A 16042-nucleotide genomic window follows, 5' to 3' on the forward strand; every position below is an offset into this window, starting at 1 on the left:
TGTTGGGACCGCTCCTTTTTACCTTGTACATCAACGATTTGGATAATGGAATAAATGGTTTTGTGGCTAAGTTTGCAAATGACACCAAGATAGGTGGAGGAGTAGGGAGTATTGAGGAGATAGAAAGGTTGCAGAGGGATCTAGACAGTTTAGGAGAATGGGCAAGGAAATGGCAGATGAGATTCAATGTTGAGAAATGTGCAGTTGTACACTTTGGAAGCAGAAATAAGCAGGCAGATTATTATCTAGAAGGAGAGAAGATTCAAAGTACGGAAGTACAAAGGGACTTGGGGGTACTCGTGCAGGATACCTTAAAGGTTAACCACCAGGTCGGATCGGTGGTAAAGAAAGCGAATGCTATGTTGGCATTCATTTCGAGAGGTATAGTGTATAAAAGTAAGGAAGTGTTGATGAGGCTCTACGGGGCACTAGTGAGGCCTCATTTGGAATATTGTGCGCAGTTTTGGGCCCCACATCTTAGGAAGGATGTGCTGACGTTGGAGAGGGTTCAGAGCAGATTTACGAGGATGATTCCAGGAATGAAAGGGCTTACGTATGATGAGCGTTTGTCGGCTCTTGGACTGTACTCACTGGAGTACAGAAGAATGAGAGGGGACCTCATTGCGACATTTAAAATGTTGATAGGAAAGGACAGAGTAGATGTGGCTAGGCTGTTTCCCTTGGTGGGTGAGTCCAGGACCAGAGGGCACAATCTTAGAATTAGAGGGTACAGTTTCAAAACAGAGATGAGGAGAAATTTCTTTAGCCAGAGGGTGGTGAATTTGTGGAACCCCTTGCCACGTACAGCAGTGGAGGCCAGATCAGTGGGGGCGTTCAAGGAAGAGATAGATAGATATCTAAATAGTCAGGGTATGAAAGGATATGGGGATAAGGCCGGAAATTGGGATTAGAATAGGTTTTTTTTCCTCCCCATTCCCCATTTCTTTTTCCCTTTTCCTTGGAGCAGACTCGATGGGCCGAATGGCCTGCTTCTGCTCCCTTGTCTTGTGATCTTGTGATCTTGGTAGTTAATAAATAGATAAATAGTGTAATAGGCAATTGGAATGCTAACCATAACAGGCACATTCAAAGACAAATGTTTAGCTGAAGCTAAAATCAATTATTTTATTTTTAAGTTCTTATTGAGCTCTTGTACTGACTTCTTGTTCCACCCCATTTTAAAGCATTATTTTTGTCTGCTAACCATTCCCTAGTAATCCTACATAGCTAAAACTGACATAAGCACTTTGGTTCCACTATAAACAGCAGCAAAGAAGGACTGGACAGAGAAGTAAAAACAGAAAATGCTTGAACAGGCAGAGGGTCAGGCAGTATCTATGGAAAGAGATGTTAATTCAGAGAAACAAATGTTTCTCTTTCCATTGCTGCTGCCAAACAAGCTGAGTGTTCCTATTTCAGATATCCAGCATCTTTAGTTCTTTCATTATCAATCACATCTGGAGAAGAACGAGTTTCTGATTTGGAGATAAATTTAAGAACAGTTCAAATACCCAATAATAGCAGTAAAAAAATGTACTAGAAATAAATAAAACCTTCAAGACAAAGTAAAATAAGTGAAACACTTACCAGCACTTTTTTTTAAAAGCTCAAATATTGATCCCTACACTAGTCAGCACTGGTATTCAGCCGCTTTGTTTAGTGCATCCATGCTCTGCTGTTGGGATTCAGCAGCAAGTCCAACAGCAAAGCAGGAGGTTTGCTACGCCAGCATCTGACCTCCACTTCATCTCCAACTTCTGCATCTCAATGCACAGGCACACAAGTGGGAACCTATGGAAACACAAGCTACATTTGAGTGTAATCCAGCCCATTTATTATAAATTCCATTACAGTTCAATATTCAGTGTCTGTCCTGATATTTAATAATTGGAAAACTGATGTCAGGAGCTATACATGACATGGCATAAATCAATAAAGTTGTAAACTTGGTGCTTTTTTTCTTCCAATTGTGCTTGCTCATAGTAGCACTTAACATAGAGTAGCACTGTTTACCTTACATACTGTACAAGGGATGAATACCAGACGAGATGCAAGAGAGGCAAGCATGCGTAGAACAGTATTCAATAATAACTCAGTATTTTCAGCTCAGGAAGAGGAAATTGGAGAGAAATTTCCTTTTAAACTAGTTCTTAAAATTAGTAACATAAACTTCTACTACCAGAAAGGAACGTACAGGTCCTCCCCAGGTTATGAACACCTGACTTATGGACAACCTGTACACAGGAACAAGTGTTTTTGACAGATGTAATTCGAAGGTGGCTTCCCTGACACATAAGTTTTGGTCCTGTCCCCTTTTGGAAAAATATTGGAAAGATATTTTTAACATTATTTCATCTGTATTGAATATTGATTTACAACCTCATCCTATTACTGCAGTTTTTGGGTTACCAATGATGGAATCTCGCCATTTATCTGCTTCTGCTTGTTGTATGATCGCCTTTGTCACATTAATGGCCAAGCGATCCATCTTGTTCAAATGGAAGGATCCAATACCTCCTACCACTTTTCAGTAGTTTTCTCAAACTATAGCATGTTTAAACTTAGAAAAAATTAGGCGTGGTACTGTTGATCCTTCGCTTAAATTTGAGGAAGTTTGGAGTCCATTTATTCAATATTTCCATATGATATAAGCTGACCTTTTTCAAATCCCTTTCAATAACCTTTGAAGGCAGAGGAGCAGAGTTGACGACATAGTAATGTTTTTTTCTCTCTTTAATTGAAGAAATATCAGTCCAGTTTCTTTTTGAAGTTTTTGGTTTTTTTTGGTTGATTATCAATTTTTTTTTGATTTGGGGGTCCTTCTTTCATATAATTAAATTTCATTTCTTTTCAATCACTTAATAAGAGAACGGGAGGTCTAGATTACTTTTTTTAAACTCCTTGTGATTATATATATTAACTGTTATGATTGCTATCCTGATCTCTTTGTACCATATGTATAATTACTAATGTTATATATATTATTTTGTACTAATTTGAAAATTAATAAAAAGATTGAAAAAGAAAGAAAGTGTTTGGGAGACTGGTGGGATGGATTTGCTAGCTATGGGGTATTTCCTAGTGCCTTCTCTCCTCACCACCACCAGCCCCCAACCCCAAGCCGCAACAATTTGACCATAAGACCATAAGACATAGGATCAGAATTAGGCCATTTGGCCCATCAAGTCTGACCCACCATTCTATCATGGCTGATTTATTTTTCCCTCTCAACCCCATTCTCCTGCCTTCTCCCCATAGCCCTTGACGCCCTTACTAATCAAAAACCTATCAACCTCCACTTTAAATATACCCAATGACTTGGCCTCCACAGCTGTCTGTGGCAATGAATTCCACAGATTCACCACCCTCTGGCTAAAAAAATTCCTCCTCATCTCTGTTCTAAAGGGAAGTCCTTCTATTCTGAGGCAGTGCCCTCTGGTCCTAGACTTTCCCACTACTGGAAACATCCTCTCCACATCCACTCCATCCAGGCCTTTCAATATTCAGTAGGTTTCACTGAGATACCCCTTATCCTTCTAAATTCCAGCAAGTACAGGCCCAGAGCCATCAAACACTCCTCATACGTTAATCCTTTCATTCCCAGGATCATTCTTGTTAACCTCCTATGGACCCTCTCCAATACCAGCACATCCTTCCTTAGATATGGGGCCCAAAACTGCTCGCAATACTCCAAATGTGGTCTGACCAACACCTTATAAAGCCTCATCATTACATCCTTGCTTTTATATTCTAGTCCTCTCAAAATGAATGCTAATATTGCATTTGCCTTCCTTACTACCCACTCAACTTGCAAGTTAACCTTTAGGGAATCCAGCACTAGGACTCCCAAGTCCCTTTGCTCCTCTGATTTCTGAATTCGCTTCCTGTTTAGAAAATAGTCCACACCTTTATTCCTTCTACCAAAGTGCATGACCATACACTCCCCTATGCTGTATTCCATCTGCCACTTCTTTGCCCATTCTCCCAACCTGTCCAAGTCCTTCTGCAGACTCCCTGCTTCTTCAACGATACCTGTCCCTCCACCTATCTTTGTATTATCTGCAAACTTGGCCACAAAGCCATCAATCCCGTCATCCAAATCATTAACATATAATGTGAAAATTAGCGGACCCAACCCCGACCCCTGCAGAACACCACTAGTCACTGGCAGCCAACCAGAAAAGGCCCCCTTTATTCCCACTCATTGTCTTCTAGCCAATCTGCTATCCATGCTAGTACCTTTCCGGTAATACCATGGGCTCCTATCTTGTTTAGCAGCCTCATATGCACCATATTGTCAAAGGCCTTCTGAAAATCCAAGTAAGCAGCATCTACTGACTCTCCTTTGTCTATCCTACCTGTTACTTCCTCAAAGAATTCCAACAGATTTGTCAGGCAAGATTTCCCCTTAAGGAAACCATGCTGACTTCAGCCTATTTTATCATGTACTTCGAAGTACCCTGAAACCTCATCCTTAATAATGGATTCTAACATCTTACCAACCACTGAAGTGAGGCTAATTGGCCTATAACTTCCTGTCTTTTGCCTCCCTTCCTTCTTAAAGAATGGAGTGACATTTACAATTTTCCAGTCCTTTGGAACCATTCCTGAATCTAGTGATTCTCGAAAGGTCACTACTAATGCCTCCACAATCTCTTCAGCTACCTCTTTCAGAACCCTGGGTGTAGTCCATCTGGTCCAGATGACTTATCTACCTTCAGACCTTTGAGCTTCCCAAGCACTTCCTCCTTAATAATAGTGACTACACTCATTTCTGCCCCCGACTCTCTCAAATTTATGGCACGCTGCTGGTGTCTTCCACAGTGAAGATTGACGCAAAATACTTATTCAGATGCTGCCTGACCTGCTGAGTTCATCCAGCACTTTTTGTGTATTGGTCCAGATTCCAGCATCTGCAGAGTTTCTTGTGTCTCCACTTTTTCAGTTCATCCGTCATTTCTTTGTTCTCCATTACTACCTCCCCATTTGGCACTGGGTCAAGCTGAGAGCATGGAGCAGACTCACTCACACACTCACTGAGCCACTGAGGTCAGCTGGCAGCTGCTCTTCCCACGTCTGTTTACTCTCCCATCAGAACCGTTTCAACCGTTCCGACTTACAAACAGTTCAGGCTATGTATAGTTCTCAGGAACGGAACCATACTGTAACCTGGGGACCACCTGTAATGCTAAAATGTTACAATCCTACAAGGTAGTTGAGATACGATTAATGAATGACCTTCTAAATTCACATTATCGTGTGAACTTAAGAACATACTAGCACAGTGGAAAAATTCTTATGACATGGTTTGTGTTTGCTTTGCCCATTCCATTACTTACACGAACAGTAACATGAAAAGCACAGTTTTCAACAACTTTTCCTTGTAAATGATTAATGCTTTCACTGCTCAACAATTAACTTTTTAAATCAGTCATCTCAATCCGTAACTAGACTGGGAGAAACTGTGTGAAAGTGAACCCATTTCATGTTGGACAAAGCATTTAAAAGTTACTGAAATAGCAAAAGATGGAAAACAAATCAACCAAAGCTACATTTCCTTTGAAAAGAGCAAGAATTTTAGAGTGAATTCCTTATAGCAAATCTTCCAGGTTTTTGTTCCCCTTTTGTGACCCCATTCCCCTCCCCCAACTCCCACTCAATGGCAAGATAACAGTTTGAATGGTAATTAAAACAATTTGGTCATGATTTACAAAAACTGATTTTTCTGGTTGCCATGACAATGGAAGGACTGGAATGAAATGTATTGGGTAGTCAAAGCAATGGCTTTTAAAAAAAATCTTACACTTGTCCTACTTCAATGAGTGCTCATAATCAATTGTGTCAATTGGCTTTCTGTTTTACGAGAAGCAAATTAATGGCCTTTCTCTCCACTCAACATCTTCCTCACTAAAATCTTCCAAGCCATTTTAGATTTCCTCCCATTACCACCCCCTAATTCTGGATGAACCTGTAAAGTTTTTTTTAAATCACAACCAGCTAACAGCACTGGAGTTGTACATGGGAAATAATTACCATGCACACGCCATCGCCAGGCATTAAACATGGATCTTAGGATGCAATGAGAACAGTAATTCAAGAAATGCCGGATACAGGCAAGAACACATGGACTGGGATCAGGAGTGGGCCACTCAACCTCACAAGGATGCTTCAATATTTAATAAGATCATGGCAACTTTTTACCCATTTGACTCAGTTGTAGAGTTGTACAGCACAGAAACGGGCTCTTCAGCCCACCACGTCCATGCCAACCATTTTGCCTGCATTAGGTCCGTATCCTTGTATAACTTGCCTGTTCCAGTGACTGTCTAAAATGTCTCTTAAACTGTGATTGTTTCCGATTCCACCACTTCCCCTGGCAACAAATTCCAGATATCAACCACTCTGTGCAAAACAAAACTTGCCCCCTCAAATCCTCTTTAAAACCTTCCTCTCACCTTAAGCCTATGTCCTTTTGTGTTTGATACCTGTACCATGGGGAAAAGATTTTTATAATTGTATGCACCTTTATTAGGTCACCCCTCAGCTTCCTTCACTCTAGGGAAAACAAGCCTAGCTTTTCCAATTTCTCCCCATATCTAAAGTCATCTAATCCAGGCAATCCCCTTGTGAATCTCCTCTGCACTGCCTCCTGTGCAATCACATTCTTCCTGTTGTGTGAGAACCAGAACTGCACAAAATACTCCAAGTGCAGTCCAACTAGTTTTTTTTACAAAAGTGCAACATAACATCCTAACTTTTGTATTCTATGCCCCGACCTAAGAAGGCAAGTATGCTATATCCCTTCTTTGCCACCCCATCTACCTATGCTGCCACTTTCAGGGAACTATGGATTTGAACCCAAGGTTCTTCTGCTCATCAACATTCCATTGTGCCCTACCATTTACTGGTCCCACCTCTATCTGATTTCCCAAGATACATCACCTTACACTTGTTAGGATTAAAATCCATCTGCTAACACTCCACCCAACTTTCCTTCTGATCTATATTCTGTTGTAGCCTCAGACAACCATCCTCGCTATCCACAAAACCACCAATTTTTGTGCCATTCAAAAACTTACTAAACATTCATTTACATTTACATCCATTATCAAGTACCTATCTAGCTCTGCCTTAAAAATAATATGCTTTCCACTGTCCTTTGAGGAGTAATGCCAAAAACTCTTGACAATTGGAGAGAATTGTTTATCAAAATATTCATTGACCTGAAACATGAATTGTTTTGTTCTCCACAGATGCTGCCTAATCTGCTACTTCCATTGTTTTGTTTTTCATTCCCAGATTTCCAAGTTTTTTTTCGCTTTTCATTGAACCATACATTATGTGGAAATAGTAATGTTAAAATACCCAAAGGAAAAAAAAATTACATACCAAAATAGAACATAGGGAAAAAAGTTGAAGCACAACTATAGTTTTAAAATACCAGCCGCCCCACCATGGACTCTGTTTACACATCTTGCTGTCTTAGTAAAGCAGCCAACGTAATCAAAGTGACTGTCCCCACCCTGGACATTCTCTCTTCTCACCCCTCCCATGGGGCGAGAGATCGAAAAGCCTGAAAGCACGTACCACCGGACTCAAGGACAGCTTCTATCTCGCTTTTATAAGAATATTGAACAGTCCCCTGGTATGACAAGATGGACTCTTGACCTCACAATCTACCCCATCATGGCCTCAACGTCTGCCTCGACTGCCCTTTCTCTGTAACACTTTATTCTGCATTCTGTTATTGTTTTCCCTTGTACTACCTCAATGTATTGTTGAATGATGTGATCTGTATGGATAGCATGTTTTCACTCTACCTCAGTACATGTGACAATAATAAACCAATTTACCAAATTTAATTTTATATCATTTGGCAATTCGGATTGCTCTGGACCAAGGTCGACAAAAAAACCAACTTTCTTCAACCTGGAACTGGGGGATTGAAGTGGGAGGCGGAGGAATTCCTTCAGTTTGCCTTGAAACACTCAGTAACCTAAAAAGCCCCTTGATATATCAGAGCACAATCTTAATAAATATGTAAAATGTATTCAGAACATGCATAACATTCACTTCTTGTTTAAAGTAAAACTATCTCTCTCCCTTTCTTTCTTTCACACAAGAGAAAAAGTAACCACGTACGAACAAACACTGCAAAAACACTGACTGCTTTGATGTTTTGAATGAGAAGCCCCGCTTCACCGGGGTACCCAGACTACGTCTCATTCGCAACCTGTCCTTGTCCATCAGCCTGAGGGCCTCGGTTGCTGACAGATCCTCCAGTGACGCATGTGGCTATTTGCTATTGGTTGCTTTGCAAAACGGGACTAATTACCATATTGATCTCACAAAGGACGCGCAAAGCGATTGGCTTGGACCAAAAGGGTGACATTGATGTCATGACGCCGGCCGGCCTTATTTGTTGCCAGGAGATAGGGCGTTTCCCCCTCGTGTGCACAGTAGGACCGGTCTGCAGTTGGGGCCGCACAGTCACTCCATGGAAATCGGAGCATGAAAGCAGCCGACCGGCCCGGAAACAAGAAGCGAGGCGCTTATTATAATTATATTTGGCTCAGTGCCCGCTGTCTAAGTCATCTTACGGCAGGTTCCATCTTGCTTTGCAAAATCTGCCAAGTAACACCTTTATAAATCCGCTGAGGAAGTGAATTGGTTGCAGTGCAAAGAGCGGCTCAACAGGGAGGCATTGCAAGAGGAAGTTGTGAAGCTTAAGAGTTTGAAGGATTCCACATAGGAAGGCGAAAACAAACAGCGTTAAGGAAAATGATGCAAATTATGGATACGTACAATCAGAAGCACTCCTTATTCAACGCCATGAACAAATTTATAGCTGCGGTTAATAACATGGACCAGACAGTGATGGTGCCTAGCCTTTTGCGGGATGTCCCTCTTGAAGACGAAAGCAAGAGCGAAGTCAATGGCGTCTCAAGTACTGGAGCGTCTAACTATTACGCTGATAAGCGGGATATGTACAACTACTACGTCTTGCTGAAATCCATCAAGAACGATATTGAGTGGGGTGTGGTGCAGCTGGACGATAGGAAAAAAGATAAAGCCGCCACCATAGACCTTAGAGTGGATGAGGTGGAAGGGGAAGAAGACTTGCAGAAACAATTCCATTATCATCTAAATGGATTATACACCGTCCTGTCAAAACTGACCAGAAAAGCTAACATCCTAACTAACCGCTACAAACAAGAAATTGGATTCGGTAGCTGGGGACATTGAGCACAGATCAAGTTACAAGGACTAACCTCCTGAATGAAGTTAAGCCAAGCCTAACTGAAGTTGCAAGGTTGTTTTCTGCTCTGTCCTAAAAAACGATAGAGGCAACGACTTAACTTGATCATTTAAAATGCCCCTTTTTCTGTGTTATTTCACGTCTTATTTGCTGGGAGAAGGGAAGGCTTTTGTTGGTCGTGCTTAATAAATCTTTCATTCATGAAATGGAAAGCTTGGCTGTGAGCGGCTATGCCGGCGGAGATTACATTTTACTTTGCACTACTTTGTACTATGTGTGATGTATAAAATTGTAATGTCTTGTATACCGTTTACTCGTTTTACAAACGCACGAGATAGACACCTATCTTTCTACAATCTCCACATGGTACACGAAGTTCCTAACAAAATGAGGTTGTTGAAAAAGCCAATGACATTAAAGCTATATAGTTCTGTGGGTAATTTGCTGTATGGAACCAACTGAAAAATTCTGATAAAAGAATAATGACGAGGTTTCCTGTGTCTACAACGTATTTTTCGTATTTAAACCATACTTTTGTACAAACTGATATATTAAACCAATGTTTAAAAATAAAAAAACTAGTTTTAAAAAAAGCTTGCAGTAATTTTGAAATCCTTAACCACTATTTCGGTGTATTTTACGCTCCGGGTCGAGGCGATCTTTCGGCCTAATGCGGTTTAGGGCGAGTCTCGCACTTCTCGGTTTTTACGTTGCCGCCCAGTAACCAGCCACAGACGAGTGTCTGCCAGCCCGGCTGCAACACAATGTACTGCCCAAGTGAATCCAGCTTTGGGTGGGTTGTTTTAGAATGTGCAAGCAAGCATTTGCCAGTTCTACCGCATTCCTTTCCTTAGTTTAAAAAAACGCCTTTTACAACGGCAAGAAACCCTTAAACCGGCATCTCCAATTTGCTTCCGTTTCAAACAAGAATATGTTCCTCCCACAGCAAATAGTTGTCTCCTTGCGTTGGCCTGCGTCGATGTGTACCCTTGAGCATTTAGCATTATCATCAATTATTGCAAAATCGTTCCGAATTACAATGGGGTGGATGTGGTCTTGTTAAAATGAAGTTCACGAGTAGGCTCATGTATGGTCAGATGGCGTTAAGGGGAATGTAATCCGCCCACAAGGTCTGCGTGAGTCAGACAAAAAAGGAAAAAGTAAAGCAAACAAAGGATACGGGAATGAGAAATCTAATTGAAATGTATGTTACATTATATAAATCAGTACTTCGAGATGAGCTGTGCGCCCCTTAAACATGTTTGATATAAAATAAGTGAACTCTATAGCATGCAGTCTTTAAAGGGGATGATATACCGGAACATTATCGTTCCCTTTGCGCTGGGGATAGAGTTTGGGAAACGTGGTAAGACATTGGGCTGGAAATAAAGCTACGATTTTCACGCTTAATTTTGCTTAAGTATATAAAAACGTTACTTATTTCAATTTGAGAAACAATTTTAAGGTTCTACGTTAACCTAGTAAACAATCAAGATTAGTTGAATTTTGCAGATTGCATACCAATCATAAACGTATCAAATATCTTCTCATTCGAAGCTCCTCCCTCTTCTCCACCATTAGCTGCTCAATCTCCAGCTATCCAGCTTCCTCCCCAGCGCTAACCTCTACTGTATTTAATTTTTATTAACAAAATTACCTCCAGAGACTAGGATTTTGACCAGGTTCCTTTCCTGGTGTACTTTACCGTGAAAAACAATTGTCATTATAGACTGTAAAACTTCCAATCATTAAGGCAAGTTGTTATACCAACATGTCTGCGATGTATTTTCAGATGCATTCCAAAGAAAACACTGGGTTATCAAATGGGAGCGCACTTTAACTGCACATAAAAGTGATGAAGATAAATTATTTTGGCATTACATATTGTCCTTTGCAATGTTTTCTGTTTGCATTTCAGTTTTCTGGCAGCGTCGTTCGTTTGAAATTAGCTTTGGCTCCATTGATTTTTTTTATTGTTAGCTTTTGTGATGTGTCCTGGTTAGTTTTATATGTTAAAGGCACTGTTTAAAGCAAGTTATTGAAGGTTAGTTCACTCTTTCAGGGCTATAGTTCCATTTCTATATGAAGTTCTTTAAGATTTATAGTTCCGTTTCTATATAAGGATTGAAATTATATATTCAGAAAATCGTTCCACTGTAATTTAAATTCTAATTTAGAAAATAAATACTGGGTGTGGGCTTGGCTGAGTTGACGGTACTTACATTTGAGAAGACTGGGTTTGAGCCCCTCAACGTAATGTTTTGGTTCAATACATATACATTGGTGGAGGTTCTCTGCTTCATATATGACATTAAACTATGATATCTATACATAAAAGATTCAGTGGTATTATTTAAAGATCTAGGAGTTCTTCTGGAATCCCAGCCAACATACTTTTCTCAACCAGCAGCATGAAAAACATTTATGTTGTTTGTGCCATTTTGGTCATTCAAAATTGGCTACCTGTTTTTTTTAATTTTCAGGAAATGGACAGCAATGGCAAGGCTGCCATTTATTATTCAACCTTAGATGACCCAAGACGATGGCACCTTCTGGAACCACGGACAGTGGTTTTGATGCTATGGATTCTCTTACTAGAACCTTTAAAGGGCAGTTAAGAGTTCCATGTGGGCTAGACTAGGTAAGTGAACAAATTGGGATTTGCAGTCATTTGGCAGCTTCATGACAGTTTTATATTTTCTGATTTTTTTTCAAAAACTGAATTAAATTGATCACATCGAAAAGTAGAATTTTAAATTTGCATTCTCTGGATTACTAGTCTAATAGCATAACTACTATACTCCTGTACTCCTTATCTACATACTAATAAGAGCATTTCAAGTACTTTGTTAGCTCGCCACAATTTTGATTTTATTAACGAATCCTTTTTTGAAAATATTCAATGCTGGGTGAATGCATGTACTTTTTATAGCCAATGGTGTAGTTGAAATGATTTTTAATATGGTCATTGACTTTCTGTTTCAAGGATTAGTTGCTGTGCATGATTTCATTCACTGGTTTAATTCTTTGTCTACTTGTAGCCAGAGAATTTCCTGGAATAATTCTCTTCCTGCTCCCACAATAATATTTTGAATCTCCCAAGGATCTGTCTTCAGATTCCTCTTCTTCCTTATTCAGAACCTGACCTTCAGTGATATCATGTGAAGATGCAACATCACTGCCCATAAGTATTGCTAAGTACATCAAGCTCCACTTATGTAGTACCTCTCTTGATCTCTCCACTACCTCAATGTTATCAGAGTGGCTAACTAACATCCAGTCCAGGGTAAACAAAAACTTGCACAATTGAACAGTGGGAAGAACAAAGCTATTGTCTTCGACCCAGCCATCACACTCCACTTGCTACTCACTGATTCCATGCCTTGGACTGAACCAGAGTGTTCTAGTCCTTAGTGTCCTGAGACTGAGCTAATCCCGTATCTGGTCCATCCCTAAAGACTTGTGAGGCTCCTTACGTGAAACTCTTGAATTGGTTGACCCAAAATACCATGGCAAGGCACCTTTAAAGAATTTGGAAACAAGAACAATAACAGAATATTTCCTGTGGCTTCTGGATTCAAGATCCCACGAGGTTCTGATTTTCAGTTCTTGGCTGGCAATGCAATGTAATACTGAATGTTGTATTATCAGAGAAGTTTTGAAACTCAAGGAATATTTGCTTCTGGTGAGGACTAAGGACAGGATGGTACTACTAAATGAAGAACTGAGAGTTCTGATATCTTGGCCAACATCCTTCTTTCAGCCAACACCAGCATAATCAGAATAGCTGATTCTGCTGGTATTGCTGAAAGAAGAAAGTTGCTTCAAAAATATCTAACACGTTTATTGTTGCTTCAAAAATATCTAATAAATCTGCTTGCGTAAAAATAGATTTCAATAGTTTTTTTTGGTAGAATGGTTGCAGGAATGAGAGATTTTTGCGATAATGGGTTAGGTTATGTTTGAGCCAATCCACATGAGAACATAAATTGAAGCAGGAGTCAGCCATTCAGTCCCTCATGCTTGCTCTGGCATTTAATAAGATCATGGTTGATCTTTTACTTCAGTGCCAATTTAGGAGGAAAATGATAAGATAAAATTAAAGGCTCTTTATCTGAATACACATAACATTCAAAACAATATAGTTGAGCTGATGGCACAAATAGAAATGAATGGGTTTGACCTGATGGCCAATATAGAGATTTTGCAAGGTGACCAAGACTGGAAACTGAATATTCAGGGGTATTTGACTTTTTGGGAAGAATAGGAGGTGAGTAAGTCTGTTGATAAAGGATGGGATTACTACAGTGGTGAGGAATAATTTTGGCTCGGAAGCTCAGGATTTAAAATCCGGGTGGAGAAAGAAATGGTAAGGATAGGAAATTATTAGTGAGAATAGTTTAAGGGTCCCTAACTATAGCTATACTCCAGGACAGAGCACAAATCAAAATATAGAGGGAGCTTGTAAAGATAGATACTGTAGTAATCATGGATGATTTTAATTATCATATAGATTGGACAAATCAAATAGGCAGAGGTAGCCTTGATGATGAGTTCATAGAGTGTGTTTAGGATAATTTCTTAGTGCAATGTTTTAAGAAACCAACCAGGGAGCAGGCTATTTAAATCTGGTACTATATAATGAGAAAGGATTAATAAATTAGCTCACATGAAGGATTCCCTAGGAAAGAATGATCATAGCATGATGCAAATTTCAAATTCAGTTTGAGGACGAGAAACGTAGGTCCGAAACTAGTGTACTAGACTTAAATAAATGTGATTACAATGGGTATGAGGTATAAATAGAGAGAAGATGAAATATGAGAGTAAACTAGCAAATAATATCATAAGTATTTCTACAGCTTTATAAAAGGAAGGAAATAGTTAAAGTAATCCTTGGTACCTTAATGAGACTGTGAAATAGTGAAATGGCAGAGATTCTAAATAATTATTTTGGATTGGCCTTCAAAGTAGAAAACACCCAAAATATCCTAATAATAATAAGCAATCAAGGGCTTATTGGGAAGCAGGATCTCTAAGCAATCTCTAACACGAGAGATAAAGTACCAGGCAAACTAATGGGGTTAGTGGCCAACAATTGCAATGTATGTGATGCCCACGTCCTCAGGTCTTAGAGGAAATGGCTGCGGAGGTAGTGATTGTTATCTCCCAAAATTCTCTGGATTCTGATGAGGAACCTAAAAATGGGAAAACTGCAAATATAATGCCACTATTCAAGACAGGAGGGTGAGAGAAAGAAGGAAACTGTCAGCCAGTTAGCTTCACATCTGTCATTGGGGGAAAAAAGTTTGGATCCATTATTAAGAACAGGTGGTTTTTAATGCAGGGGGGGTTGGGGGAAAACATAAGGAACTCTTGCCACATTTATACAGGGCTTTACTGAGACTGCACCTGGGGTAATTTGTGCAAATTTGAGTTCCATACTTAAGGAAGAATATATTTGCCATGAAAGTGGAGACTTGCAAATAAAAGAATCTGGGACAATCTAATTGTCCAGTAGCACCCTTGTACTAGCACCAGAACACATAACTCGTGGTTTCCAGATATTCTTGCTTATTTATTTATTATCTTGTTTTCATTAAAAGATTGAAAATAATTACTTCATGCTTGCCTGATTTATTCATTTTTAGTACTTTTCCATGCTTGTCATGATTGGAATTTTGTGTGCTCCTCCACTTTCCCAACTTTGATGTCATTTTTCCTGTTCATTCAGTTTATTTTCCATTCTGTGTTATGTTCTGATGTGCTTGCAGTTAGACACTTCTGTCTGTTCCCATAATACGCTGCTTTTCCAATAAACTAAGGCATTGACGTCCAAGAGATTGAGACATGCACCTATAAAAATTTATTACCCACTAATCTGCTTGTGTTGTGTCTGTGACATAAATGTTGAATTTCTTCCTTAGATTTCCATTGACAAGCTTATGCTTTTACTCTGGTTGATCCCTCACACTAATTATTTGCTGCCTGTCCTACAGCTTTTAACTGATGTCCTCTTGCAATGTTTCCCCTCATGTTTACTCTGTCTACTCTCATTAAGGCTCTTCCGTCATTTATCCAAGTTTTACCCATTGCATTCTTCCAATCTTTCTCCTCAGGTTTGCTCTCTCTACTTTAATTGACTCTCTTGATGTAAGTAGAAATGACATAAGAGAGAGATGCATAACTGCTAGTGAATCCAATTTTGAAATTATCCCCATAGAAGTATTGGAATGTAGAATGCTTTATGTAAATGGGCATCAATACCAGATTGATTGAAACCCTAAAATAGCCAGTCTATAACTAGTTAAGGATAGTGTGAAAATAATGGTAGAAGTTTGCAAAATAGGAAGGGAATTTGGTTTAAAAAGACCACGGAAGACTCCATGGTCTGCAGAGCTAAAAATTTATGTTTCCGCATGGTGAATATCTTCTCATTTCCTCTGGGATCAGAATTATCTGCTTCTACTTCATTTCTGTGGATTCTAAGGCAGCTGGTGAGACCAATGTGAGATATACAGACTCTGCACAGGTGGGTTAAGCCCCTGGTGGAGAGGGTAGGTAGGTTGTATGGAGGTGATGCCCTCTTACTATTTTTGCAGAGATTCAATGAGCTTCCAACAAATAGACTTGAGGCTTTCACTGTCATCTCAGATACACCGTCTCAATTTTGAGATTCCCATGAAAGGGTGTTACATTTTTTCTTATGTTCATTTTCAGGATCTGGGCCTTGCCAGCAAGGCAAATATTTATTGCCATCTCAAAGTGCCCTTGAGAATTTGT

General features: G+C 39.7%; 2 protein-coding genes and 1 long non-coding RNA gene across 4 annotated transcripts in view; 2 read left to right on the forward strand and 1 right to left on the reverse strand.

Moving 5' to 3' along the window:
• The window catches only part of LOC127569352 (uncharacterized), a 50394-nt gene extending 42124 nt beyond the window's left edge, over positions 1-8270 (reverse strand). The window contains exons 1-2 of the long non-coding RNA XR_007956187.1: positions 8143-8270; positions 1588-1791 (exon numbers count right to left, since the gene is read on the reverse strand). This is a non-coding gene — a long non-coding RNA (uncharacterized LOC127569352). The remainder of the gene's footprint in view (positions 1-1587; positions 1792-8142) is intronic.
• A 178-nt stretch (positions 8271-8448) lies between these two features.
• On the forward strand, positions 8449-9852 carry LOC127569426 (mid1-interacting protein 1-B-like). The gene has a single exon (XM_052014059.1). It carries the CDS (start codon positions 8782-8784, stop codon positions 9244-9246), a length of 465 nt encoding a protein of 154 aa, XP_051870019.1. The 5' UTR covers positions 8449-8781; the 3' UTR covers positions 9247-9852.
• Positions 9853-10438: 586 nt separating this feature from the next.
• Positions 10439-16042, forward strand: part of si:dkey-100n23.5 (cyclic AMP receptor-like protein A) — a 162568-nt gene continuing 156964 nt past the window's right edge. The window contains exons 1-2 of one of the 2 annotated variants that reach the window (XM_052014813.1): positions 10439-10463; positions 11743-11900. The gene's annotated coding sequence lies outside the window, so the exon portion shown is untranslated. Of the gene's footprint in view, positions 10464-10575; positions 10626-11742; positions 11901-16042 lie in introns of those variants that run through there. The other variant, XM_052014814.1, reaches the window with a different exon arrangement.

The sequence above is a fragment of the Pristis pectinata genome, chromosome 4, assembly GCF_009764475.1.
Source record: "Pristis pectinata isolate sPriPec2 chromosome 4, sPriPec2.1.pri, whole genome shotgun sequence".
NCBI classification, from domain to species: domain Eukaryota; kingdom Metazoa; phylum Chordata; class Chondrichthyes; order Rhinopristiformes; family Pristidae; genus Pristis; species Pristis pectinata.

Coding starts and splice junctions, on each gene's coding strand:
- LOC127569426 (XM_052014059.1), top strand. CDS start 8,782: ATGATGCAAATTATGGATACGTACAATCAGAAGCACTCCTTATTCAAC.